The sequence below is a fragment of the Myiozetetes cayanensis genome, unplaced genomic scaffold (assembly GCF_022539395.1).
Source record: "Myiozetetes cayanensis isolate MyiCay16 unplaced genomic scaffold, myiCay2020 scf12, whole genome shotgun sequence".
Classification (NCBI taxonomy): domain Eukaryota; kingdom Metazoa; phylum Chordata; class Aves; order Passeriformes; family Tyrannidae; genus Myiozetetes; species Myiozetetes cayanensis.
Window position 1 is genome coordinate 8,486,686 of NW_026086826.1, and position 24,395 is coordinate 8,511,080.

A 24,395-nucleotide genomic window follows, 5' to 3' on the forward strand; every position below is an offset into this window, starting at 1 on the left:
AGTTTTGTCATCAGGACAATCCGTAACAACCCTCAAACAGGGACTGGAACAACTCAATGTTGTCCCCACTTGGGACTGTACCAATGCCTTTGTCAAGCAGAGTGCCATTTCTAGGGAATCCTTGATCAGTGCAAACCCTTACAGAGCATTCCTGTTGCAGTAGAGCCCCAGGACCTTCAGAGGAAGGAGGAGGGAGTGTGTGGGTATTCTGATAATTGGTGTTTCGAGCTGGCCACTGAGCACCCAGCATGTTGATGTGCAAATGGCCTGTGGCTGGAATCTGAAAGGTAGCTTCTGTGGGATCAGTCTGTATGTCTTTTCCTGTTTGAACCCTTCCACTGTTGACACTGCATTTAGGAGACAACTGGAATTGGCACAGCTCTCCAAATGGAGCAGTGAAAGAGCTTGCTTACAGCCATGGCTATAGCCCCTGCTTCCAGGCAAGGATGTAAATTAGATTTAAAACTGTTTCCCAGAGTTAAGGGGCTGAGCAAGTGAAAAGTGTTACATAAACACATTTATATGGGTCCATGTGGTTGTACAGTGTCTTAATGGAAGTCGGCAGCACAGGATTGGTGCAGATTAGCTCAGGCTATACAGTTACTGGATGTAAAAAGTGACACAAACCCCCCAGAACTTTATTGCTAATACAGCATAAAGTAAAAAAAAAGTGTTGCTTTGGCAGGCATACCTTGCTGCAGTCCCAAACCTACCTGGGACTCCCTTATGAGCCTCTCTCACTTCTTTTCATTTGTTCTGCTCTTTCTGTTTACACCTGGAGCTGTTTCTTTTGTTGTTGTTTTCAGGTTTTCTATTTGCTGCTAAAATATTTAACTGGAACTGAGAAATATTTTAAAGTAAGAAAAACCTGTTTTTAGTTAAATAGAAAACTAAACCTCCAATATTTACCAGTAAACAAGTCCAGATTAGTTTGGTAATATCTCATGTCTGAAAAGATTTATCTGCTTCCTTTAGGGCCAAGAATTGACTGCAAGGGACTTTGTACCAACACGTGATGGGGAAAGGTTGTGTTGTCTTCGGTGCTCTGATACCTCATGCTTTTTTGGTACATCCTCCAAATTGCCTGGGGGAGGTTAAAAAATGGTCATTTGTGCACAATTTGGTTGTCCTGCTTTTCAGGAGGTCCACGTTAATGGATCTGGGTATTTCTGGCTCCTCTATCCCCCTGGCTGGTAACTTCAGTTTGAAGTTACACAGTAGATGTTCCACAAACACGGACCAAAGGGGACAGCCAGCAATCCCTGAGGGGAAAAGTCCTTTGAGCCTGCACAGGTGAATGTCACATCCAACCCCCCCCCATTTCAGAAAATGCCTCCACTTGTCCCTCCTTGTTCACAATATCCTTGTTCCTCAGCAGCGTTCCCAACTCCCGCTCAGGCTTTGCAATTAAGGAAAACTCAGACCGAACTATGACATGGTCCCATTTTAGACACCATGAAGTAATTAGTTCAGTAGTCCCAGATAAAAAAATTTAATCTTTCTCTAGAAACAGTGCACTGTTTTACAAAGGTGTTCATTTGGTTTCCAGTACAGCAAGTGTTACACAGAGCCCCCCCCGCCCCGCCCTGGGCCTTTTGTCCGCAACGTAAGAACTGAAACACAAAAGGCACCAAGCAAGAACTTACTCTAACAGAACTTCAGTATGACAAGACAGATCAGAAATGATTACAATGTTAAATATCACCCTAACAATCTGAACCATTATTTAAAATAATTAATTTCTTAAAAAACAAATTTGGTGTTTGACTTCTCAGTAGTTATAAATCTGTAAAGGTTGAAATCAGCACTGCACCTTGAGTTCATTTACAAGGGTTTGAAAAAACCTGCAGCCTTTTGCACGTGGTTTGTATAGGTTTGTTTGTGTGTACATGTTCTTAAAAAAGTATCAAAACTGTAGAACTTTCAAATATATTTACATTCTTCTGTTAGTTACAGTGTTATCACATACAGCCTTTGCTCAGCTTTTTTCTGCATGCACACAGTGCATGGATTTGTAGAAAGAGAGCTTCATACCTTAAAACAGTAATGGATATCTCACTCATTTTTTCACTGCCTTAAAATCTAAAATTTTGAATAGAAGGATGCTTGATTACTTCTGTATTGTTGATGCAGGCCATGAAGCATTTAGAGAGTCTGTATTATGTTTGTAAGGGCTTTAGACACTTTCTTCCTGTTCTTAGTCAAGAACCAGCTTCCAGCTCAAATTACACTCTGAATTTATTCTAAAAAGGAAAAAAAACCCTCAAACCCATTCAGGATGAGTTTCTTCTACTCACTTGAATACAAAAGCTTGGACTGACCAAAAACCATGAGGAAGATTTCTCTAGGATTTGGTACAGTTCAGGGAGATACTAATCCATTATGCAACAATAGTAAGTGTATTCACTTCCCACAGAATTCCCTGGGAATCTTATGGAAGGAGATGAGAAAAAACAAGTGTTTTTTTTACAAGGTGCAGGATGACCCAGCCAAAGAGACTGGGAAGGCTGTGGGTTTTTACCCTGCGCTGGCCTCCTTGCCCAGTGCTCTGCAGTCTGGGATTCCTGCTGTGTCCACGGGCACTTGAAAGAATTCCACACCTGCCACAGCCCCTCCCAGAGCTGGACTCTCAGTCAGTACGAGCAGGGGACAAGGGCAAGCAGGGAAGGAAGGGACTTCAGTTACTGTGTTGTTTTCCTGATGATCCAAGGGGAGTGCTCACTTCAGCTGTGTGGAAGGATAAGGCTACATCTTTGTTTCTGCTAATTCTGAGCTGATTTGAGAGGTGCAAGATTCCCAGTGTGGAAAAGCATTCAGATATACACTTAGAAACAAACAAAAAACCTAAATCAGATTTGTACCCAGCTGTTTAAAAAGCAACAATACAACACAAACCCCCTGGGTGCTGTAGGAGTTTCTCCTGACTGGAATGCTGTAGGCAGTAGCTCTCCAGTTAAAAGCACTGCAGAGGATTCTTCATGGATAGCCTGGAAAATGCCAAAGCAACCCTTAAGAGCCAGGATGGAAATCCGGAGCTGTTTCTAATGGTGCTTCACTGGTCAGCTGTCTTACCCTGCAGCTCTTTCTTACTTAGTGTCTTTAGATTTCAAAGCAAACTTCTCAAACATCCTGTAAAAATTCAATTATCCCTAGTTTTCATAAATGTAGGCTAGTAGTTTTAAAATATATGTATATATTCTTATATATATGTATATATTTATATGCCTATATATCTATCTTGTCCAGATAGATATATACACAGATAATCTATGCACAGCAAGCCAAACATACAAAAAATAAATACTCTCACCCCTCTACTGTATTTACAGAACAGATCTTATAATCCAGATTTTGTTAATAAATATTTCTAAACTGCCTGTACAGAATTTATTTTACTTATGTTGATGGATAGCCACAAAGCATATTCAACATATTTACAAAATATCTATAAATATAGTCTTAAAATAAAGCAATAGCTACTGAGCCTTCAGCCTGGCTGGTTATGTACATTGAGTTAGTAGCTCAGCTGTCGCTTATTCACTATCACAAATGGGTAGTGCAACAAGTTAAAATGTGTATAAAAGATTATACATACAAAACTCTCACATCCTTTGGATGTTTGCAGTTCATTATAACTTTGTGGTTACCCTTCTGCAACATAAATAACGATCAAAAGGAAGGAGCAGGTTCTGTGATCCAAAGCAGGTTTGTTCGGTGTGTTTTTGGAGCAGCAACTTCATCCTCATGGCAACCCGTCATCTTCTAAGCTCAGTGCTACACGCTGGGGAGGAGAAGAGACACATTGAGAACCTCTGGGAATGGTGATACTGTTGCTAACTTGTATCAGTTGCTGGATCTCTCATTGTTGTCCCAAGGGCTTTGGTGACAAAGCTATTTTGGGGAGTGTTTTTTTTCCCCAAATGGGGTCACTTGCCCCAGTGTTACTGACGAGGCTTTGGAAAGGTTACTGCCCTGTGTACTGGATCAGGTTCCCTGTAAGGGATGACACCTTCTCTGGTGTGATCTGGTGCAGGACCTTTAGATGATAGGGGGCATTGCCTACACCCCTGCCTGCCTGTAGGAGCTGTGCTGCCTTCCCTCATTACTTAGGGATCCTTCTGCTCTCTGAACATACAGAGCAGTTACACCTGCCAGTGCGCATCTCCCAGGGCTGCCACTGGGACGGAGGCTCCTTTTCCTTCTTACAGAACTCACTCACTCCTCCTTGTGAGGAATGAGACTCTTTTACATTGTTATTGTAGAGAAAACAGTCTCCCTGGTTTGCAGAGAAACTCAGTTTATCCTTAAGATAGCTCAGACACTTGGTAGCAGTCTAAGCACAGATATACCAATCCAGTAGAGGGTAAGTAATCAACTGTCCCACACTGAGGTACCTTTACACTTATCAGCTTAGTTCCTTGATTAGCACAATTATTCTTCATGTGAGCAGAGTATCTTATACAGAGCACTGTATTCTAAGACAACTGCAGGAGCTGCCTGCAAGTTCGGGCTGCTGCCTGATCAATGATATTAAAGAAGTTCTGCTTTTGTTATTATATGGCAAACAACCTACAATAATTAAAATTCTGTATCCAAGCTCTCATCAAAATTCCCCTTGTCCCTCAGCCACTCACTGCTGGGTACACGTGTCCGATTTGGGCCGTCCGCCCAATGTGGATTTCATCTTCATCCTCCTCTTCTGTTGTCTTCCTGTAGACTGGATTATCAAAATTCATGCTTTTCGTGTTCTTCCGTTTCCAGTTCCTCCAGATGAGGTATCCCCCCATGCACAGCAGGCCGATGACCACTGAGGAGAGGGGAGAGACAGGGCCGTGAGCCAGGCACGGATCTGCTGGGATGTTCCCATGTTGGGAGCCATCCGTGGAGAATTTTCTCAAAGCTGAGCTCCTTATCCCCATTTCAGAAGTTCCTGTACTCTTTCCCACCCCAGTCCTGAAAATTGGCACTTGGGTGTGATCCTCAGAGGTTAAATCCAACCAGCTTACCCACAGGAATGACAATTCCAATCACAGCCGCTGTCACAGTTGAACCGAAGCCTTCGTCATCGTTTGCATCTGGAATTACAGAAGTTCTGATCATTTAACTTTAAACCATTAACACTAAACCATTTTCTGGTTCTAAAGAATGTTTTATGTTAGTGCCCATGTTGTTCCACCCATCAGAAAGCTTTTGTTGTCGAGAGTTTACCAAAAGCTTCACAATAAAATTGGTATGGCTTGTGTCTAATTTTCAAGCACAAAAAAGGAGGCCAGTTTTAAAAATGTCATGTAATGGAAATACCACGCACGGATCAGGGTATGGTGTGTAGTGCTCTTAAAAATCCACAGCAGAACACAAAATTAATGATTTATTGAGCTGTCAGAAAAAGAGTGTAGTTCAAAGCCATCTGCACAGCTTCTCTGTTTAATTTTTTCCTTCTTTTATTATTTACAGCTAAGGAGTCATTGCTGCAGCCTGCCCCGGCATGCAAGAATGGCCCCAAAACTCAATACTGTACTTACAGGAGAAAAAAACTATTACAGAAAAATACTTAAAAAAATAAATATACCGTTAGAGCTGTATACTTTGAAATGTTTGTTCTGAGCTCTTATATAGGCAATAGGCATAGAAAATTTACTTTTGCCAAAAATATCAGGAACTAAGAGAGGAGGAACTAACTGTAGCTTTTCCAATTCATGGAACTAAAAAGGTAATTTATCCTCTTCAATACTTCCCTGTGGCACACTGCTTCCAGCGTGGACAATAAAAGCACCTGGTTTCCATGGCTTATTAAAAAGGTAATTATTACATTTGAAAGAAACTTGCACAAAGAGAACTTAACAGAATGCATTTCAGACACTGGGCTGTGCTTCCCCCACGCTGCACGGCTGTTCTGCAGACAGGGATGGTTATTGCTGCTTCCCACATGCCATGGAATTTGGGGAAAAGGAGTATTTTACCGTTTGTAAAGCAATGTAGGTCTGTTCGGGGTCCTGCAGAGCAAAGTCTTCTCTCTGGACTAGAATTTTATGGGTTTTTTTGGGAAGCAGTTAGCCTTGGCAGCAGGATCTGGAGGGATTACCTGTTCTCTGAGATGCAGGCTGGTGTTCCATGGCTCGCTCATTATGGAGGGTGAGCTGGAGGAGCCTGTTAGTGCTCTCCACTGGGATGGCTTCCTGATAAATAATGCAAACCTTCAAACCTGTGTCAGGCCGAGGCCACATTAACATGCCAGGCACAGCCAGACAAACCACAGGCAGCTCGTCTTGGGCTTCAGGGCTTCCACATGTCCATCAGCACTAAAGCTGCACACGGGGCATTTTTAATAATTAAACAATTCAAACAGGTGAGGTGCCTCCAGAATCACCCATTCTACCGTCTGCAGCTGCAGACAGCACTGCTGCTGGGATGAAATAGTACTGTGCACAAGGCAAGGACCAGGGTGAACTCTTAGGGCTGTTTCATGGGATGAAAACCTGATGTAAGTTCCTAAACATCCTGAGAGACTGGAATCACAGCAGCCCTTGTGTCTGCAGAAAGAGCCCCTGGTGTCTCCTGCTGTGCACCAGGGTCTGTCTGCCTCTGATCTCACTGGAACTCACGTGTGAGGGGGGGTCTCCCACCAGTGCAGGGGGTGGTGTGACATGGTGCATATGGAAAAGGAGAAGAGGAATGTCATTCTCTTACAGTGCTGGGATAAGTTGCTGTTTCCAGTGGTCATCTCAGAGTCTATCAGGATGGATGTGGTGGAAGGTAAGTGAAGACTTGGGGTGGTAATTGTAGCCTCTGGTACAGCTTTGGGGATGCCCTCGGTGGTGTTCCTGGCACTGCCAGGCACAGCTGTGATGGGCGTGGTACCAGTAGAAGGGGCTGCTGTGGTTGTAGAAACCAGAACAGGAGCTGAAGTTGTTGGAAGGTCTGAAAACCCAGAGCAACAATGAAGTTTGGTTAAAGCAAGTACACAAAGCAAATCACAAACGGTGCTATAAATCTGAGGAGGACTGTTATGTTTAACGACCAGAAGCAGAAACCAAATTCCAATTCCATTTGTCAGGAATAGTGAAATGGAGACATGATTGTATTCACCTTTGTAGCATTTCTTCATGTCAGGACCCAGCCACATGTTGTCAGGACAGGCACAGGTGTACTTGGGAGAGTGGGCAGAGATCTGAGGTGCAGGCAGACACAAGTAGTCACAGCCTCCGTTTGGCTGGGGGCTGAGCTCGCAGGAGTCTGGAGCTGTTGGAGGATGGAAGAAAAGATAAGTTGTTTTTGTAATTATTATTTCTTGCTCTCTAAAAAGACCTTCTTCCACTCCCTACCTCAATTATTTGGGCTGCTTAAGCACCTTTACAGTTTGTACAGTGGAGTGGAACCTGACACAGTACTCTAAAAACTGTCCAAATACATAATGGATGGGAAGCATCACAGTGACAAGAGTAACTCGCTGTTATCAAAGATGCTAATTAAACAGCTATTAACAAATTGCAGACTTTCCAATAACTGCTGCTGCTGAATTAATTATGCAGGAACTTCAAACATTAAGCATTGATTTCCCATTATTACCTGTTCTTTCTCTCTCATCAAAAACCATCAGGAAGCATTTCATTTGCCAGCTCAAATAAACCTGATTCAGGGCCATGACACCCCGAGGACACATCTTACCTTTGGGCTGCTTTAATTCATGGAACACCACGATGTCATGAGGGTTGTTGAGGTTCTCTGCCAGAATGGAGATGTCCAAGCCATTGAGCCTGTTTGCACTGAAGATGGCTTCATTCTCCAGATCAGTCCAGAACACTCTGTCCTGCAGGGAATGCACAGGACTCCTCACCTGGCCTGCTCCAATCCAGCTCGAGCTGGACTGAACTCCAGCAGTCACAGAGTCAGTGCTCCGTGCTCCTGCCTTGGGGCACCTTTGGTTCATGCTACTTTTTATCCTTGGGCAATGCTCAAAGCCCAGCACTCCTGTGTGTTTATAAAGCGCTCAGTAATTTTGAGGAGGTCTGAAGCTGAGAGGAGGGAACAGAAATTTGGTTGGGTATGGATAAGTTTGCATCTGTGCCGTTTCTGAAATGTTTTTTTTAGAGTTGGGGTGGATCATGAGCAAAGGGCCATACTCCATACTAGAAACATTTGTTATCTCTGCTGATTTTTTTCTCCTTTTTAAAGAAAAGACCTGCATTAAACAGCTATCCATGAAGAGGCCAGTGCCTGGAGCACAGCTGGAAGCTGAGCTGGAATACTGCGATTGACGATGCAAAATTACTGGTCCAGCAGGTAGCCAGAAACTGCAGTTTTCAAAATGTATTTAGTTGCTCAGTTGGCTGTGTGTGCTGCTGCCTACTAGAAACCATGAGTATTTCCGTAAGGAAAGGCACACTGCTGGAGAACAAAGAAAACTTTGCAAAAGCAAACGGGTTGTCTGTTACTCTACCCAGGAAGGGTGCAGAGAGGGGAAATCACCCAAGGGATCCTTCCAAACACTGCTGATGGGATAACACTAAGGAGCAGCAATGCCTTGGGGAAACCTGTGCCTAGAGTTAGGTGCCCAGATTTCACACAGTGGATGGGAAGAATAAGGGATTTAAGGAAGAGGGTTTTGCTGAGTCAAAAGCCATCCAGACACCTTTCTCACCTACAGGAGGGCCAAAGCTGAAGCCTTGGTTCCCCTGATCCTTTAAAGCACTGCTGCTGCATTAGGTAAAAGCATGACACAACACATAGCCCCTGATTAAGGGCTTTAAAACCCAGTTCTCCCTGCTGAACCCACACCAGATAAGCTGGTTTCTATAGCAGCGACCGCCCTCGTGAGCTTTCTGTGCTGTGCAAGAGGCAGAGCTTTAATCAAGAGCAGCTCTGAGACCTCTCCCAGTCTCCAGTCTGTTCTGCAGCCGTTGTCAGCTCTTACCTCAAACACTGCCAAGCCAAAAGGATGGCTCAGATCATCCACAGAGGAGATCAGAACTTTTCTGTTGCTGCCATTGAAATCAATGCAGGACAGAGAATGCAACTTGGAGTCTACCCAGTACAGACGCTGATTCAGCAAATCTGAAAAGTAAAACACAATGAAGTAAAATCACACACGGCTCTTGCAATTCTTTTTCTCTTGCCCAGCATGTTTTTCCTGCTGGCAGCATGACTAATCTCTTTATTATTGGGCCTCTTTTTTTTTTAACACTAGTTCTGAATTTGAACCAGTGCCCAGATATGCTGGGATAAGACTCTATAAATAAGATTAAAAAGGAGGAACATTCTGCTGAATGTGTGTGTGGGGAATGCCTGACTGACAGCCTTGTACAGTGAGGTTCTTTTATTACCAGGAGCAGCAGGGCAGCAGCACTTTGGGCTTCCCAGAGTCACTCCCTCAGTGCCTGAGACAGAAGCTCCATCCCTCCCAAGGCTGTTTGGGCCTTGGCCTCTTGCTGGAGAACAACTCTTGTGATTCCAGGGAAAAGTCTCCCTGAAGGAGCTGTGAGATTCACATTTTCAGTGAAGAACCACCCTGGCTCCAGAAACCCTTGTGCTGCAGGCTGGGGAATGCTGCTGGTGCTACCACAACAAGGCAGGATTTGGGGAGGGTGCAGGTAAGAGTGAGAGGGAAGGATCCAACGTTATTTGGAATGGTAAGCAATGCATTTCTCTTTCTGGAGCAAATTCACTCATTTTGGATGAGATTCACTGAACAGAATGCAAGTGGATGAGGGCCAACACAAAACAAGTTATGTAATTAAACAAGTCATTAATTAGTTTCTTAATTACTAAATGATAAAATTATTTGTTCACAGCAGTAGCACTTCAGCCCTATGCAATGGCAGCAGCATTTTCTCCTACATCTTTGTCATGGCTAGAATTTTCAAATATAAAACCAAGCAGAGAACCTCACACGTGCACGGGTGTTAAACACATGGCTCTAACTCCAGAGCAGGATGTTCCTGCTGCTCCATGAAACCTCCTTTCCACTCCTGCAGCAGTGACAGTATTTAAGGATTTGTGTGTGTGCAGGTGCCTTTGCACATTTACAGTTTTGTTTTCCTATTTAGCAATCAAAGGCAGTTTTCTCCAGGCAGTGTGGATGCTGCAGCTCCCACTGGGCACTCACCAAGGGTGATGCCGTTCGGCCACTCGATGTTGTCCATCACCAGCACCTGCCGCCCCACACCATTCAGACCAGCTTTCTCGATCTTGGCTTTGTCTCCCCAGTCAGACCAGTACATGAACCTGAAAGACAGATGTGAGAACACAGTTAATTGGACTCTAGTTAGGAAAGCTGCACTGCTGCTGGCAGTAGGAGGTGCCCTGTTCTCTCCTTATTATAGCAAAGCCTTCGGCCGCTTCAGTTAATTCTGCTGTGCACCTGCTGGAGCCACATGCTGTTCTCCCACTGGGTATCCTGCCACAAAACTTGCACCAGAATGCAAAATCTCACCTTAGTAACTAAGCCCTGCAAACTCTCTCCTGGTGTGCCTGTTAGATACGTGGTGTTCCCTCATCCAAGCAGTCCAAATACAGGTCAGACAGATTCATTTTTCAGCACAGCTGATGTGCCCAGACCAGCTCAGGCCCATCAAACACATGACCTGGCCATGGATTTCAGAACTTTCTTTTACAGCAGGGCCTTGCCAGGAGTGAGTTGAACCATCTGAGCAGTCCCACTGATGTATCTTAAAGGGCACCTGAAGTCTTAATGAGATGAGAACCACCCCCAAGTTTGTCAGAGAGCCAGAAAGACGACTGGACTGTGTCTGCTGGCAAAGGGAGGTTTGTGGGGATCACACCTACCTCTGTGTGGGATCAACAGCAATGGCCCTTGGCTCACTGAGGTCAGTGTTGAAAAGTGTCCTCCTCCTGCTTCCATCTGCGGTGGCCACTGAGATGGTCTTGTTTCCAGAATCGGTCCAGTAGATGTTTTTATGGACCCAGTCAATGGCCAGCCCCTCGGGGGAGTTCAGCTGGCTGTCGATCAGGATCACCTGCTCAGCTGTGTCGCTCGCTTTGTCTATGTAGGCACTGCAGGGACAGGACAGGTCACGGGGCTGGCACAGCCTGAGCTTGGGCCTCACATGGCAGCTCAGCTGACACAGGAACCCTTCTGGCTACAAACTTCCACTTTCTCCTACAGCTGCTGCTTATTTCCCTGTGCCTGTACGGCATCACTTCCACAGCAGGGACCTCTCATTTCATTCTTCTGCCTGTGTCCTGCTATAACTGCACCATTCAGGAAAACATTGACTTCAGGCACGTTAACTTCTGATTCATGGGATTTATGGACACTAGAAATATAACCCCCTGAGCTCTGCTGAATACAGGTGCACTTACCATGCAATAAATGCGCTTAAGTGTACTGCAGAATTAGGACCTGTGTAGCTAATTATGATTCATCAAAGGAATTCATGAAGCTGTATTAATTTGGCAAGTGATTTCATTAGATACAAAGAATATGTTCACCAAATATTAGTGGCAGCCTCAAAATCTTTCAAAACACTAATGAAAGGCAGCAGACTCCACATGGATGTTTCATGAATAACTCAGTGTTGCTCCTACAAACACACAGGCTGATTCTGCTCTCAGTATCAACTGTGCTGAGTGAACTGAAATCGAGTTGTTCTGAGTTTGCATCAGTGTTTGTAAAAGCTTAGTCTGGCTCTTAGAATAACTCTGTAATCTTAAAAACATTATAAAACAGTAGAAAGTTTAGAAATGCTTGATATTAGTGACAGCAGCAATATTTTAAACAGGATGTTAATTTTTAAGAAGTTATAATTGCACCGCTTGCTCTGCAAAAAAGATGGGACAGCAGTCAGACCCAGTGAGAGCAGACAGCTTTCGTCTGGAGGCCTCCCTGTTTTCAGAGCCACACAGGCCCCTCAGGGTACCTGCCCAGCTGCACAAGTGCTCCATACTCAGCACAGCCTGGAAAAATTTCCCTGCCAGTGGCATGGGAGCTGCCACCGCCTGCAGGAACCCCAGCCTGCCTCCCGCACGCTGACACCAATCAGCCTCTGCCTGATCATTAGCTAAAACCCAGAACAAATCACTGCAACAGGGTGCAATGGCTGTGCAAATCAGAACACACCTGGGGGATTTTCAGCACACCATCTGAGTGCATTTTTGACTTAGGCACTCTCACAGGCCCCGGAACAGAATACTGTGATGGATGCCACAAAAGCAGCTGAAGGAGGAGCGAGGATGAGAATTACAGAATGTGCACTGTGGTCAAATGCTGTGAATTTAAATCCAGGCTGCCAGAGGCTACAGCGGGCAGCAGCTTGTGTCCATGGGGCTGCCTCCTTGCTCCCACCATTTGCCCCCTTTGTGCTTCCAGATGCCAGGTCCTTTGTGGCTTCCCGTACAACAGGCTCCCAGCCTCGGCCCTGCTTTGCAGTGTCATGTTCAGGAAACAAGAGTCTGTGTTTAATTGCCCAAGTGCAGCAGGATTTTGCACTGACAAAAAGTCACCCTGTATTATCAAACCAGGTAACTGCACAAGACCCTGATTTCTTTATGGATTCCTTAAACATCTTACAAAGTCTGAGCCACAACAGGTAATCCTGTAAGGGCAGAAAAGCCCTCCCTGTTCCCTGCATTGTTCCCTGCAGATTTCAGGGGTACAGACTGAACTGCAGCTTTGGGAAGGGACCAACACACACATGCTCTCTTGCCCTTACCTGTAAATTTTCCGGTAGAACAAATCACACCAGTATATTCTGTTTGTTGACACTTCCACGTCCAGCGCCACAACGTTCTTCAGCATGGGAATGATGCGGGAATAGTCCCTTTTCACCAGGTCTATCTTACGGACCTCGTGGCGGTTGGTGAAGATCAGGTACGGGCTCTTGCCTACCACAGGAAATCAGCACATTGTCACTTCAGCAGCTGTCCCGAGGGCTGGGTTCAGCTTTCGTTTCACAAACAACAATGGAACTGTCAGTCAGTGATGGTTCTGCTCTGTCACGCGTGGGCACAGAGGGCAGTGGCACCTCTCTGGTCCCTGGACACACCCTGGCTCTTGCAAAGCTTAGGGGAGTGTCCTCACTTTCAATTGCACATTTTAGATACAAAATCAAGGGCCAGATTTTGGTGACTCACAGCTGGGAGGGTGGAGGGGTGGCTAAGCTACCCTGCTGTAACTGGGATGTTTTCTGTCTTTCCACTACCACTAAATGTTTTTGCTGCACTGTTTTCAATAACACCTGTCAAGAGACTTTCTTTTCTGGTTTCAACTTCAAACAGCCAAGCAGTGACTGCAATCTTGCTCTGTACACTGTTAAAATATTCTGATCTGCACGATCAGTAGTTCTTGCCTAGAGACGCATCTGCCATCGCTGCAGCAGCTCTGTGCTGCTCAGAACGAGATGGTTTTGCTTGCTTTGCTTGTTTTCTTTTGTTTCTGTTCCCCTCAGCCCTGCGAGCGTGTTTTCTTATCGGAGCTGTGTTGTTGAGCAAGCAGAGTTGAAGTGCCTGTGGCGTTGTCTTACCTACAGCTTTGCAGTTCTTGGACAGGGTGTCCATCTCGTATCCTTCGTAGCACTCGCATTTGTAGTCTCCCTTGTAATTAATGCAGATCTGGCTACAAGCGTCTGGATTCTCACATTCATCTATGTCTGAAAGGAGTGTTTGAAACCCATCAATAACTTGAAATCAAACCATCTGTGATGGAGCAGTGCTCAAGTGAATATAATCACGTCTCTCTATGGTGAAACACAAGGGACTGCTGTTTGCATGTCAATTACCTCCACACGTTTTCTTATCCAGGAGCTTGTATCCGGGCGGGCACTCGCACTCGTAGCCGATCTTCAAGTCCTTGCATATGTGTGAGCAGCCGCCGTTGTTCATGGAGCACTCGTTAGTACCTGCAAGGGATCACAGATCATCTGGGACAAACCAGGGCTTTGATTGAGAGAGTGAATGAAATTAAGAGATGTCCTCAGAAATTTTCCCACATCTATCAGTTCTGGTAGCCAGGAGCTGGCCCCACAGAGCACTCGAGTGACTTCACAGATAGGAAGCCTCCACTGCATCACTTTCTTGCTCTTTATTATTCCAAAGCAGAGCTGTGGGATCCTATGGACTCAAAGCTAGAGGCTGAATGAACAGGGAGCCCTGGGGATACGGCATATGTGAGTCTTTGCATCTCATCCCATCAGGGAGCTGCTGCTTTGAGCATGTTCTGCCACATGTGAGAAACTTCCAGGGGACCTAAGGGCTCTCTCCAGGATACTCCTCCTTTCCCATGTGCTGGTTCATGTTGACTTTTCTGAACAGTCTCTCTGAGCTTTAATAATTCATGCTGGGGGACTCTCACCTCCCAGGGGCCAGCTATTTTGAAATACTGTACTATTTCCCCTTCCAGCTCCAAGGACTGGTCTGTGTGAACAATCCCAGGAAACACTGAAGAACAGTCTGTCAGAGATACGCCATGAGCACCAGGATACCGTCCTCCCACAAACCCGTCCCACACAACAGGCTCTGCTGGCAGCCCAAGTGTGCAATTTATGAAACAACAGCCCCCATCCTCTCCTGGGGCCCTGTCTAATCCAAGACCACCTCTCTGCTCCTGCTTTCAAGTGCTCGAATGAAAAACAAGCTAAATGGAGCCTTGTAACTAGAACCGCATGAGAGGTTGGGGAAAGCTGGTTTCCTGTCAAATAACATCTCTTCTTGTTGTAATTGACCTACACAAGGTGAAGGAAAGTCCTGTCCCTACAGAACCCTGCTGAACAGCAGCTGTGGGATTTCAGGGATAGTGAGCTCACTAGAACAAGCCAAACTGATTTGCTCCCATCTATAATGCAATTTAAAAGCAAATTTTTCATTTATCTTTTACTTCTTGGTTCCTTGCACACTGCAGGTGAGCAGCACAGCAGAGCCATTAAACCACTGCTCTTGGAAGGAAAGGGAAACAACCACAAGCCAATTAAGTCAGCAAGATTTGGAAAATACCATGCCAGAAGGAAGCCCAGCTCAGCTCTGGGAAGCTTCCACCTTCCTATCAGGCACACACATACAGATAACAATACATCATTAACAGAGCAGTTCAGCAGGCTCCGAGAAGGCACCCACAGCCACACTGTGTGTTGTCACCGTTCAGTGACATGTATGGACAGAAACCACCTATCCCTACCCTGGCATGGGCCTTTAGCAAATTGGGTCATAAACATGCACAGCTGCTGTCTGCAAAATACTACAAAGGCTGTTTTAACTAACAAGCAAACCCTCCCTCAGATGATTCCTGTGGTTTCAGAGGTGCTTGGTGGAATGGATTTAGAGGTTCTAAATCAAGTGCTGCACTTCTCAAGAGGAGCTGAGGAGGAGCTGGGCAGAGCCTGTTCTCTTCCTGCTGGGCAGCTGCTCCCTCGACCCAAACTCCAGCAGTACATTCCCTAAGGTAAGTGCTGTCCTGTCTCCTGCAGTGCTTTTGGGGGAACCCTGGAGGGCACTGCAGAGTCCAGCACAGCCAGACAGACACACTGAGGTGGGGAGTGTGTCCTGACCTCCTGCCTTCTGTGTGGATTAGCTGTGTGTGGGTGTTACATTCTCAGCACCCCACACCACTGCTCTCTTCAAGGAACACGTTCCTTTGGGGGCTCTGTCCTTCCTGACTCCCCCCACAGCCAGTCTGGGACTGCACCAAGGCAGCCATGAGCACCAAGCCCAGCTGTGCCACTGCCCAGTCTCCTCAGACAAACCGGGCTGCCAGCGGTGCTGGGAGACCTGCACAGACAGACAAGTTGCAACACCCGCTCAGAGAGACAGGGAGATGTGGGTTAGTGTGGAAGAAAGCAAGGGCACACTGAAAGCAGGAGGTAAGAGCATCCTCACTAGGCATGCACACACACTTCCTTCTCTGGTACAAGGACAAGGGAGAGACTGACACTTCCTGAGTTATTTAGGCGGCAGGTGCTGAGCTCCAGGATGTCATGGAAGGGGATGCCTCTTGGAGATATCTCTGCACTGGGTAAAAACCAAATGCGTTTGAGTGCCAACAATGCCCAGTTAGAAAGGGAGAGAGGGGCTGGAGAGGGGCACAGCCCTCTGGCCTGGGCTCTGTTCCCTGGCTCCAACAGCCCCAGGGCAGCCCCAGTGCAGGGCTGGCAGGACACTGCAGAGAGCAACCAGCTCATTGCTGAGGGGAGCAGCAACAACATGTGCAACCCAGCAATGGCTGAAGGCACCTCTCAGTGATTGCTGCCACCCCGCGTGTTTTCACCTTCAAAGCGTGTTCCCAACGCTATATTTTTATTGTGTTTTCATCATCTTACAATTCAAAGACAATTTAGGTGATGGGTCTAAATAAACTGGTCTGTGCTGTGGGGGACACTAGTGTTTGGGAATTCCTGGTTCCTAGTCCTGTGCTCAGTTCATACATCCCTCCAAGAATAAAAACTGACTGGAGAAGGGCACAGTTCAAACTTACAGATAATCAGATTAGGCTACTAATTATATTCACATGAAGGGTGATGAGAGAATAAAGGCAAGGAAAGAGGAGAAGAGTGAGAAATAGCATTAGCAGCTACATGTGGTTACACTCAAAGCTGTGAGCACCAGATGGAGAAGAGGGGAAGCAGTTACAACAGGAGCAACACATAGAAGGCAAGTACTGTACCACATTCTTTCAGAGGCTCGTCAGACCAGTCCCTGCAGTCTCTATGTGAATCGCACACTTTGCCTCCGTCAATGCACTCTCCACTCTTACACTGAAACTTGCTGGGACTTTCACATGCTGACTCTGTCAGGTTGGGCAAGAGAGGAAAGCAACTAAGTTAGACGAGGCCCATGACAACAAACAGGCTGACACAAAGCTCAAGAGGGGGTCATTAGAAGAAATGGGATGGGATTAAGTAAATGAACATTGAGCCTGAGCATCATGCAAAGAACTTTTCAAGCCATGCAGTCTGCCTGGTCAGCACAGTCATCTCTACCAAGCAACCCCACTGCCAGCACTCTGTACAGGAAGCAGCCTGCCATGGCCCAGAGAGCAGCACAGGCCTCTTCCCTTTCCCTGGCCAGGCAGGCGTGGCAGGCCTGGATCATGGAGCACGAGGAGCGCAGAGCCGTGGGCACCCACCTTGGACACAGCCGGCCTCGTCACTGTTGTCGGGGCAGTCGTGCACCTTGTCACACTGCTTCGCTCCGTGGATACAGGTCCCGTCCCCACACTGGAATTCATCCGGCCGGCACGTCACCAGAGCTGTAAGACAACACAGCAGGTGTTACCCACACAGAACAGAATCGTTTGTGGGGTGCCTTTATGGCCTCGTATCTCTGACCCTGCTGGAGCTTTGCACCTGTCAGCAAATGCCAGAGCACTGGCTGCTTCCACCAAAGCAACAGAGGCAGCAGCTGCCTCAGTCACTGTTCTGTGCCCCCCTGCTGTCCCAGATCACCCTCTCCAGCCTTGCAAAAAGAGCCCCAGAGCCTGTATGAGCAGATCAAGTCAAGGCAGAACCCACACAGGCAGGGAAGCCTCTCAGGTGAGACAGAAGAAAGCAAGCAGGCAGCACAGCTCTCGGCACTGGAGCAGCTCTGGAGCCTGCAGTCTGTGGGAGAGGCCAGGCTGCCTTCCAGTGGCACTGGGTAGGGAAAGGCAACTGCTCCTCAGCTCTCCTTCCTTCAGAAAACATTATGTTTAAGGGATATTACAAAACATGTTCAGGCTGAGGGCCCAGGCAAGAGACACGTATTGACTGACTGCCAGAGCCGTGTGGTCACGCTGGGGATGAAGCCAGCAACGAGACACGGTCATCAGGTTACGGAATGCCCCTGAGCCAACAGACCACTGGAAGGCAGAAGAGCTCCACGTCACTGGGCATGGTGTTTCTTGGGGTTTCCAGCCCAAAACACCTCCACCTGTCAGGCCAGGCTTCAAGCCTCAAGTTCATTTGCCCAGATCAGACTATTACAGACTCAAAACAGATCTGATGAACAGCACAGTTGGGGAAAAATATAACCCAGACAGCTGCACTGCCCATACTAAAGCAGTGACATTTCTCTCCCAAAGTTACACTGAGAGACCTCCCTGGCTGGGCCCAGACCTGTGCTCACACAGGGCACAGTGCTCTCTAGTAAAGGGCTGCAGCCTGCAGCTCCCTGGCAGAACAGGCCCCTTGTTCCTGGGACATGTTATGCAGTCTCCTTCCCAGGGGCCCATCTTACAGATGTGTTCTTAAAATCCTACCAAGGCATTGCACCCTGGAGAGCTCCTGATTCCAGCCTTTCCATCCTGTGATTGTGTCCTGGTATCCTCTGACAGAAAATCGCTGCCTCTGAGCAGCAAGGGGAAGTCACAGTGGTGTCACCACACAGGAGGGGAGAGCTGTGGGGACTCCCCTGGACAATTTGACAAATTGGTTCTAATACAAAAATTACTACTTTCAGATAACCCAGGAAGAGGCAAAGACATGCAGTGCATCGATATCACAAAAGTATGAGTTGCACAAAGACTCCACATTATTGGGGATTGCATCCCACAGGATGCAGGATCCAGGTTCATGACTGCTTCACTGGACTTAGTTCTGGTGCACCTTCAGCCAGTAAAGGTCACCAGAGACAGCAAAAGCCACAGCTTCAAGGCTGGTGGGGGAAGGGAGAAATCCTGCCTTTAGAACTACACAGTATTCCCAAGAGGAAAGTTTGGAAATAGCACTGCTCCTTGGAGAGGAAAGCCATATGCACTAAATTCATAAAAAAGCTGCAACGTGAGAAAAATATCCCAAGCAATAAGCCCAGTTATGGGGCCAGCTGTGTCACCACATTTCAGCTGACAAACCCAGGCACGGAAATGGGAAACCTCAGTGGGACACCTGGGACAGCAACTCCAAACTAAATATGTGGGATCTGCTGCTCCAAATGGAGAAGAGTGAAGGAGACAAAGAAACAAAGCTGTGGGCTGGGAGAGTCGCTGACCAGAAGTTCCTGCAGGGAGACAGAGCCACTTCTGCTTGAACTGTTCCTCCATTGACAGCCACCTGCCTGGAGAAGCCCCAGTGATGGAGAGACCACCTTTCCTGACAGGAAACCCTGACTTCTGGCAAACTAAACCTTGCCCCCTGCAAGGCTTTTCCTGCTGTCTCACTGAAAATTCCATTACCACAATTCTTTCTTGTCTTCACCCCCAACAAACCAGTTTGAGTCACCTTTTCTGTAGCAACTTCTGTATGTGGAGGCGGGAAAGGATGGTCCTCCATTCCTGACTATAAATGTTAACTCCCCACAAAAGTGTAACGTGTAATTAAAGCCAATGGGAGTCTTGTCTTGTCTGGAACAGGAACAGGTCTCCAGTTTGTCAAGTAAATCTGCATGACAACAGCCACACATTTGGAAGGCAGCTGTTACAAAACCCATAATTGTCCTCAATTGTAATCTTCAAAACTCTTCTAAAAAGCAATTATAGCTAGATGGTAAGAACTGAAAGGCTTCTAATCCTAAAACAAATTAAAATGAAGGAGAATTTTGTAGGAATTGCAAAGACAATGTTGCACAAGCACCACGAGACTGAGCAAAATGACAGCACAGCTCTTAACTTGATTGCTTCAGGGACTGCAGAACATGGATTGGGGGGCTGTACAGCAACCACTGCACAAAGCTTTGCTCAAGGGACAGAAGGTTGGAGACAGCCCTGGTGTCCTGGCTCAACTTCTCACTCCCCCAGACCTGTGGAAGTTCAGACCTCTGAGGTTCAGCCCCAGAGCCTCTTAACAGACATCCCAAAAGAGCAGATACAGTAACAACTCTCGCTGATGACAACGATACTAAAATGCAGGGATAGCATTTTGGTGCCTTTCTGAGGAGAGAGAATGCCATGTTTACACCTGGCCTGGAAAGCACAGCTTTGAAGGGAGAGGGCCAGGAATTTTGTTACCCTGAAGCTGAGACACTGATCCATCTCAGCCCCACTGGCAGAGTTGCCTGCAGGTTCCCATCAGGGCCATTCCCAAAGCAAAGCAATATCCCAAGGAGAGGGAAGAGCCGTGCTGTTTATTTGCACAAGATCTTTAGAAAATTGCTGTGCTATTTTGGAGGGTTTAAATCAGTGAAATCTCAGTAGTTTTACAGCCATCTCCTCTGCAAATCAAATACAAAACAAACTGCCAAAGCTCTGCTAATTTAACAGACACCGTCGAAGAGACACAGTTACCATTTACAAATCCCGGGCAGAAAGCTGTATCACTCAAATTCAGCAGGTATATTCCAGATTCCAGATCTCAGCCTGAGTGTCTTCTGTTTTTCAGGTTTTTTCTTTTCTCCCCCCCAAAATAAAATCCCAGCATCTGCAAAATCAATTCCATTTTATGGATGGGGAGACAGAGACAGGAAAATGTGAGGTCCAGTCTCAAGAGATCTGTTTTCTCTCTGTCAGTTGTAAGCATTATTTAATTCTCCCTCCTGGATGCCCTTAATGCAAGTTGCAAAGGACATTTTAAAATGTAACTATTCCAGATTTGGAGACTAATAAATCTAACTTAATGTTCATTTTATAAATATACATACATATTTGAATATATATGCTATGGAAAGAAACCCAGCCACTCAATGTTCTCACACAGCCTTCCTGAAATGACTCATTCCCTCCTATTTATTTGCTGTCTCACTGCCAAAAGCTGTTCACCAATTGTCACCCTTCATTTCTGCTCTACTCATTTACCACCCCAAAATGTTTATAACAAATGACTGGTGGTGGCCTCATGACTTTTGTTTTTGTTTTTTTTTCAGAAAATGTAGTGGTGGATCTGCAGTTTGAGTCAAGTCCAGCCTAGGGGTACCTGTGCCATCCCTGTTGCTCAGGGGATGGAGCAGTGTCACACACCTCCAACTCCCTGTGTGCCACGGGATACCGATCTCAAACACAGAATTGCTGGACAGGAAAAGAATCATAAAGGTCTCTAAACTTTTCAGTCCAACAGAGGAGCAGCGACACTGAGTTTCCAGAGCTCTCACTGCAGGCAGGTGCACCCCAGCAACAGCTGCATTTGGGATGGGGCAGCAGCATCAGTTTTGGCTCTGACCCAGTCAGTCCATCACCTACATGAGCACTGAGTGCTGCAAGTCCTGTCCTGGCTGTTACCTCAGAGTCCCCTCAGTGCAGGGTGAACAGCTGCAGGCTCAGCACCTCTGTGGCACTGGGGTGTCAAGGGCAGAGCCAGGGACTCGGTGCAGCAGCTAAAACAAGGGCTCTGAATCCCACTGTTTGCTGGCCCACAGGAGCAGAATCCCTCACATGCTCATTTCTCCAGGGTAGATCAGCTGCACACTGTGCTGTACTGGGACTATCTGGAAAACCCCCTGTGTGCTAAAGGCTACTCAGAGATAGAATTGTCTCAAGTCACTTGTGCCACATTTCCCCCTTTCTCCACTGGTTGTCAGCACCGTGCTGTGCTGCAGTCGTGTCCAGCAGCATCCTCTGCCCCCGGGAGCTGCCTCTGGAGTATCTGGAAGTGCTGCCTGGTGAAGCTGCTCTGCAGCTGAGGGAGGGTGTCAGAGCTGTGCTCCTTTCAGCAGTCTGAGCTCAGCTGGACTTTGCTGGTGCCTGTCAGATCAGGGGAGGGAGCTGGGGAACAGAGAGCTCCCTCTGCCTCAGGGAGGTACCCGGGCACAGTCCCACTCTCACCCAGCAGAATGTCCAGGTAAATGGGGCCTGTAAAAGACTTCATTCAAGTGGAACAACAGAGATTGAAATTTAAGAGGCATCCCAATTCAAAGTGCCATCTGTAAGCTGCTCCACTCTTTATCCACTTGGAAATAGGAGGGAACTCACCTTTGCATCTCCTGAGTTGTCTAAACTCAGCCATCCTGTCAGGCTGCTGTCACTGCAGGGAATGCATCCTGTGGGACAGGGATCAGTTCTGCTGGGAGTCCCCAGCACCAGACACCAGTTCTTCCCTGTGTTTGTAACATGGGCCGTGCCACTGCCTCCTGATTCGGAGGGGATACAAGTACAGGACTGCCCACAGGAAGTCTCAGAATGAAAACTGGCACCAAACCCCCCAGGCTGTCCCAGCAGTGCCCATCTCCACCAGACCTGCTCCTGCATGGCTTTCTTACAGTCCTGTCACACTGACGTGGGTGCCAGGAACCAACTGTGTCTCCTGCCCCACCCCGTCCCTGTGACCCTGCAGACCTGGGCACCTGCTGCCCAAGAGCTCTCTCATCTCCTGTATCACCCTCTCAGAGGTGAAGGAAAAGACATCCTACTAATCCATCCCTACTTGGGAAGGGCTGACAGTGATGATATCCTTGTACCCAGCAGTCAAAGCTGCTCTCTTCCAAAAAAACCATATTTGGTTTCTCCTGTTCTGCTCTCCTTGGCTATTTTAAAGGCATAACAGCTCCATGGTTACCTGTGGCTTATCCTTTGCTCTCCTGAAGAGTCAATAGTTGTGCCCAGGATTTCCTGCATACTCCTCTTGTTAAAGAAGGCACTGAATTCACATCTGCTTCTCTCTGCTGGGGAGAGTCTGATCCCCAGCCCCTTGAAGGACTCTCCCACACAGCTGCTCTGAGCCCACCAGCCTCCACTTGGTGTTGTCTTGGGTATGAAAAGATGGTGATGGCAAAAGTGGTACCTTTGCAAAAATCCCTGGTTTCTCCAGCTGGTTCCTGCCTTCCTCCCCAGAGGTGGCCCAATGTCATAGCTGCTACATATATACGGCTATATAAATGTTTTATTTCAATCTTATCATAATAAATATTTTAGGAAAGCATTTTGCTCTTATTTTCTTCTCTCTCCCTTCTCAGGTAAGTGACCAGCTTGAACAGTTTAGTGGCTAAAAATGGATGAAACATTCAAAATACCACACATACCAACACCAGCATGTGAAATGCATAGAGCCAGCTGAAAAAAAAATCCATTATTTATTAGCTCTGTGCCTTTTTCAAGCCAAGCTCAAAGTACATTTCAAACTGGATTCTTCAGAGGTATTGCTCTTGACTGCCTTGTTCAGTGTACTCCAACTTCAGAGGCAGAAAATGAATTATTTTTTTCTGCTGATCATATATTCCCTTTAGCATAGCAGCTTCTCACCTCCAGGCTGTGACCCCACCATGCAGCCTGAGGGCTTTGAACATTTTTCACATTTTTCATTCCTCGTCTTTCCAGTAAAAAAGATCTCTTCTGAGGCACAGTACCATGCAACAGCTCCCACACCTCCACTCTGAACCCTCAAGGGAAAAGCAGAAAGGAGCCTGCAATACCCCTGACCCTGCTGGGCCAGGCACCCAGCCACGCCGCTGGGGACAGCAGCGCTCCTTGTCAGGCACAGCGACATCACAGCCCTGCCTCCACCCAGCCCAGGGCAGCCTCCCTTGCCAGGCACACCCAGCCCAGGGCAGCCTCTCGGCCCTCGTGCCCCAGGGGAGCCCCCGCCCCACCCGCAGACACTCACGGCAGTCCTGCTCGTCGGACTTGTCCTTGCAGTCCTCGTCCCCGTCGCACTTCCAGTTGAGGTGGATGCACTCCCCGTTGCCGCACTGGAACTCGTGGGCCGCGCACGTGTTGAGGGCCTTGGCGTCGTGGCCACACTTCTCCACAGACTCGTCCGACTGGTCCTCGCAGTCGGGCTGGTTGTCGCACACCCACAGCTCCGGGATGCACACGCTGTTGTTGCACTGGAACTCGTTGGGGTTGCACGTCAGGGGGGAGCATTTCCTTTCATCGCTGCCGTCCCCGCAGTCGTTGTCCCCGTCGCACACGAAGATGATGGAGATGCACGACTTGTTACTGCACTGGAACTCGTTGGGAGAACAGGCTTGGGAATAAAAACAAACGGGTGAGATGGGAGGTCTCCAAACCGCCCCCAGCACTGCACCAGCCATTGCACATCAGGAGTGTCTGAGAGAGGGAGGGTGAAGGGTTCCTGGGCTGTCCTAACCCAGAGCACGTTTCCCAGTGGTAACACACATGGCAAGGAGCAGGTGCAGAGCCAGCGCTCACGTCCCCAGCTGTGCCACAGGATGATCCTCTACGGGCCTTGGGCAGCCCTGAAGGAGAAGGGGCAGCAGAGCTGTGGGAACGGCAGGTGGGAGAAGTGGGGGCAGCGCCACCCTGGGGTTGGGGCAGGAGCAGCCAGGTGAGCCCCTTCCACAGGGTGACAGCACGGGAAGAGCGGGAGATGGCAGGGGAGAGGCTGGGCTGTGCTTTGCTCCGTGCTGACATTGCCAGCTTCCTGACTTTCATCATTCACAATCAGGTTTCAGGATTTCACAGTATGCCTGGTTTTGGACATATTAAGTGGGATGTGTAGGGTAAATATTTAGTGAGTCGAGCATCAATTTAGCTGCAATCTGCCAGTAAGGCCCTCTACAACACACTGAATGCCTTCCCTGGAAATCACAACTCAACATTAACATACAAATGAGGCGCTTGTCAGATAGGAGCTGAGTGGAGAACTCTCCTCTGC

General features: G+C 47.5%; 1 protein-coding gene across 2 annotated transcripts in view; it reads right to left on the reverse strand.

The window, feature by feature from the left end:
- Positions 1-1,476: 1,476 nt before the first annotated feature.
- Positions 1,477-24,395, reverse strand: part of LRP8 (LDL receptor related protein 8) — a 171,432-nt gene continuing 148,513 nt past the window's right edge. Inside the window, exons 5-19 of one of the 2 annotated variants that reach the window (XM_050306836.1) lie at positions 23,382-23,744; positions 17,069-17,191; positions 16,607-16,729; positions 13,734-13,853; positions 13,479-13,604; positions 12,669-12,840; positions 10,783-11,010; positions 10,103-10,221; positions 8,912-9,051; positions 7,666-7,807; positions 7,087-7,239; positions 6,688-6,918; positions 5,007-5,075; positions 4,635-4,807; positions 1,477-3,781 (exon numbers count right to left, since the gene is read on the reverse strand). In XM_050306836.1, coding sequence (XP_050162793.1) covers positions 3,743-3,781; positions 4,635-4,807; positions 5,007-5,075; positions 6,688-6,918; positions 7,087-7,239; positions 7,666-7,807; positions 8,912-9,051; positions 10,103-10,221; positions 10,783-11,010; positions 12,669-12,840; positions 13,479-13,604; positions 13,734-13,853; positions 16,607-16,729; positions 17,069-17,191; positions 23,382-23,744 — 2,321 coding nt within the window. In that variant the 3' untranslated portion in view covers positions 1,477-3,742. The remainder of the gene's footprint in view (positions 3,782-4,634; positions 4,808-5,006; positions 5,076-6,687; positions 6,919-7,086; positions 7,240-7,665; positions 7,808-8,911; positions 9,052-10,102; positions 10,222-10,782; positions 11,011-12,668; positions 12,841-13,478; positions 13,605-13,733; positions 13,854-16,606; positions 16,730-17,068; positions 17,192-23,381; positions 23,745-24,395) is intronic. The other variant, XM_050306838.1, reaches the window with a different exon arrangement.